Raw genomic sequence first — 4,215 nt, 5'->3', positions numbered from 1 at the left:
CAGTGCTTCCACGAGGACGTGGAGCGGGGCGCCAAGTTCTCCCTGGACTACCAGGTGAGGCCGCTTGCCGGCGGGCGGGCGCCGGGGAGGGAGCGCGGGGCGCCGCGGCCCAGGACCCCGGGGAACGCCGGCCGCCCGTGTCTGCTCTCGGGCCGCCCTGTCCCGCGGGACTCACGCCGGCGGGGGAGCGTGCGTGGACTCCCCGCTTCTCAGAGGCGCAGAGCAGGCGGAGGCCTCTGACTGCGTCCCTTGATGGACAGTTGTGTGATTTTGCCCGGTGCCCGTCTACCACTCTAACGTTTACGAAGAGTTTGAACTACAGTCCCAAGGAGCCTCCACCTCCGCTGGTCACCAAGTCTAGGGACACTGCTGTATCTGCCTTCTTGCATGGGATCAGTAATAATACTAACGTTTACTAGGCCCAGTGGGCAATTTCCTTGACCTCAGAGCCTCAGTTTTCTGTCCTGTAAAAGGGGGAGGATGGAGCTCATTGCTTCCATGCAGAGCAAGACCCCGGGGAGTCAGGCGGACGGGGATTCAGATCTTAGCCCGGTCCCTTTCCAGCGGGGCGGCCATGGCAGACTTAACCTCTCCCAGCCTCACTGTCGCCCCAGGACGGCGGAGAGCGGCCCAGCGCCTGCCCCAGGAGGCTGGCTGCCCCCTGGCAAGGCAGACAGCGGGTGTCTTCCGGTTGGCAGGTCATCACCGGAGGTCACTATGACGTGGACTGCTACGTGAAGGACCCCCTGGGAGAGACCATCTACAGGGAAACCAAGAAGCAGTACGACAGCTTCACGCACCGGGCCGAGGTCAAGGGCGTGTATCAGTTTTGCTTCAGCAATGAGTTCTCCACCTTCTCCCACAAGACCGTCTACTTTGACTTCCAAGTGGGCGACGAGCCCCCCATCCTCCCAGACATGGGGAACAGGGTCACGGCCCTCACCCAGGTGAGTGCACGGGGGCGGCCCCGGGCCGGGCTCCGCCTCCAGCCCGTTCTTCTAGCGTGAGGTTGCATGAGGTCCTGGCCAACGCAGTCACCCCTGGTCCGCATGGCTCAGCGTCCGCTTCGCCTCTTCCCACGTTCAGTCCTAAAGGACGCCGCCCCCTTCGGCTGTCCCTCTGCGTTTGGGCGGGTCGTCTGAGATTCCCGCGTTCCTGTCGGCCTTTCAGCCGGTGCGCTCTGCAGTGTCGGTGTGGGCCCCCTGCATGTGTGCGGCACGTGCACCTGCTTCCTGCAGCGTGGTAGGGCCGCGGGCACCGCCACAGCAAGTAAACCCCAGGGCTCAGTGGCTGAACACTATAGGAGGCTTTTTCTCACTCAAGTGATGCCCTCGGTTGGCGGGGAGCTTTCCCCCGGGGCCGGACGCAGGAGTCGGGTTTTCCTGTCGGGTGGGCTCCCTCTCCACTCCTGTGGCTCTGAGCAGAGAACCAGGAAAACCCCTGCTGCTTCAGACTCCGGCTCAGGAGTAACACGCTGCCCTCCACTCGCCCCGTTGGTGGCAAGTGTCCTGTGCTTCCCCTCCCCCCATGGTCCCCCGGATGCAGGGACCGGGGAGGGTTGGCAGATACCGTCCGCTTGGGCACTGGACTCCCAGCGAGGGCCCCACACCATCGCCACCATTGCCAGGCGGGAGACACAGGATGAGACGCTGATGTGGCAGCAGAGGAAGGGGATGGTCCCAGGAGGGGGACAGGTCAGGGTGTGTCCAGGGAGGGACTGTCACGTGGCAGCAGTGATCAGGATCCCCGGGAGGCTCCCAGATTCCGGCCAGGGGACAGGCAGGGCGGAACCACACCACAGTGCAGGGCACCCAGGGCCTTGGAAATCAGGGTTCTGGGAGGCGGAGGGGTCCGCGGCCTCCTGCAGGGTAGGACGCAGGCTGGACGGGTTTCCAGTGGGGATCTTGTAACGGGCTTGTGCACAGGCACGGGCGGGGTCCCGGTGATGGGGATGCAGCGTGCTTTGCTGGGAGCAGATGCTTCCGGGTGTGCGTGCATCACATGCCGTGTTGTCCCCAGGTCTCTATGGGCCTGAGGCTGGGAGAGCCCGGTGCCCCTCTGCCCTCTGGGAACTGGCCTCCTCTGTCGCTGACCTGATTGGAGACTTCCCTGTGGGGACCCCACCACCCTCCCCACAGAGCCGCGGTGCTGGTCTGGCCTCACACGGTGGACCCGACGTGTTCTCTGCCTCAGGCCTCTGCACCTGTGACCTCGTGGCCCTCCCTGTTCCTCTTCCTCTTCCCTGCCTCCTCTTGCAGTGCTTCTGGGCCCTGCGGGGAGGCTGCACCTGCCGGCCCGTACTGCTGAGCCCCCCGGCCGGGGCCCAGGGGCCCGGGAGCGCCCACTCCGAGCAAATCCGCCGTGGGCAGGCCTGCACTTTGAGTCTTTGAAGGAGCCTGGGATGGGAGTCAATGTACAGGGTGGAATTCTAGCCCGGAAACCCACATGGGGCCTTTCCTCAGGTTCACAAACAGAGTCTGTGTATACGCGTGCATGCTGAGTGTGCACGTGTGTGTTCATGTGCACGCGCAAACGCGTGTCCCCGGCCCCCTGCTGATTTCGAGGACGGCCTGCTTGCTGCTGGGCACCTCAGCGCCCCTGTCTGTCTGCTTGGCTGCCCCCGTGTGATTTGGACACAGGCTCATGGAGTGGCCGCGGACTCCTTCCTTGCCCTTCCGGTTTATCCCGCTTCTTCTGTGAGCTCTGGGGCGGGGCGGGCTGGGGCTGCACCTGCAGAAGTGCCGTGACCTTCAGCAGGGTCTGTGCCCCAAGTGTCCTGCCAGTGGCTGACCTCTGTGACCCGAGCATCCCCTCAGGGAACCTCGTGATGTCGGGGACCCTCCTGAGATCAGTTGGCCGTTTCTCAGCGCCCAACACCTCTAGGTATGAGCCACCTGCCAAGTGTGGGGCAGGTGATGACGCTGGGCACCAGCCCGGATGACAGGGCGTGCAGGTGTCCCCGAGAAAGCGGGTGAGGGTGCCCCTCGGGGCACAGCGAGGCCCAGACGGGCTTGTTCGTTACCCTGGATTCAGCCCTTTGAACTCCTGCCCCGTGAGTCTCCACTGCTTCCATCTGGTGGCAGTGACCTGTCGCTCTCCGTCTGTGTGGCACTTCCCCGCTCTTACCCTGTGGGCCCTGGTGACAGCAGCAGCCCACATGTCCGCAGGAAACCGTAGCCCTGGGGTGTAGACCAGTCATCGGGCGGTCTTGGAAACGCCGGGGCTGAAGGGAAGTTCCGCCCTCCCTCGCGTGCCCTGGGACAGCGCCTCCCATGGCCTGGATTGAACCCCGGGGCGCAAATAAGGGCGACGGCACTTTTCGCCACAGTCTCCCATTTGCCTTCTTGGAAACTGTTCCCTTTGTGACAGAAGGGAGGGTGCTGGAGGTCAGTCACCCGGTGGCTCCGAGGGTTGGTCCCCCTCCCTCCCTGCGCTCATGGTGTGGACAGTTCACCCTGCGCTTTGGGGCCGAAGCAGGTGTCTCTGGGAGGCTTTGTGAGCTTCTCTAGCCCGGGAGCTCCTTGTTGGGATGGAATCTTCCAGCTTCTGGATAAATGCGTCACGGGTCGCCTGCGTGTGAGCCTCATGACCGCGCGCAGCTCTCGTTTTCCTTCTCGGCCTGAGGGACACAGGCCACGTGCAGCCAGCGCCCAGGAGAGCACAGCGGGCCGCCCAGTGCCTGCGCGGGTCCCCAGGCCGGGCTGGGGCGAGGCTGCGGGACCGGCTTCCGCACTCAGACAGCAGACTGTTGGTGGGTGCAGTCGCCGGGGCCTCCCCGGTTCCCACATGTGCCTCTGCGTCCTCCAGGCCCGCGGCCTGAGCTGCGCTCCCTTGCGAGGGCCTTGGGGTGGGGGCCGTGTCGTGTTGTGTGATGTAGTCACAGCTCATCCTGTCGTGGAGTCGGGCAGGCTGTGGGGGTGGGGAGACAGCTCCAGGGCTCTGCCTCGCACACGTGAGCTTGTGTGTGTAAGCATGCACATTTATATGTGCTGTCGTGTGTGTGTGTACACGAGAGGAGTGTGGCTTTGTGTGTGTGTGTGTGTGTGTGTGTACACGAGAGGAGTGTGGCTTCCTGTGTGTGTGTGTGTACACGAGAGGAGTGTGGCTTCCTCTGTGTGTGTGTGTGTGTACACGAGAGGAGTGTGCCTTCCTGTGTGTGTGTGTGTGTGTACACGAGAGGAGTGTGGCTTCCTGTGTGTGTGTACATGAGAGGAG

General features: G+C 63.8%; 1 protein-coding gene across 1 annotated transcript in view; it reads left to right on the top strand.

Moving 5' to 3' along the window:
* The window catches only part of TMED3 (transmembrane p24 trafficking protein 3), a 10,250-nt gene that overhangs the window by 4,167 nt on the left and 1,868 nt on the right, over positions 1–4,215 (top strand). Inside the window, exons 2-3 of the mRNA XM_029952321.1 lie at positions 4–54; positions 699–947. Of these exons, the coding sequence (XP_029808181.1) occupies positions 4–54; positions 699–947 (300 nt within the window). The remainder of the gene's footprint in view (positions 1–3; positions 55–698; positions 948–4,215) is intronic.

This window comes from Suricata suricatta, chromosome 9, assembly GCF_006229205.1.
Source record: "Suricata suricatta isolate VVHF042 chromosome 9, meerkat_22Aug2017_6uvM2_HiC, whole genome shotgun sequence".
Lineage (NCBI taxonomy): Eukaryota > Metazoa > Chordata > Mammalia > Carnivora > Herpestidae > Suricata > Suricata suricatta.
This window is presented reverse-complemented; position numbering and strand designations above follow the sequence as displayed.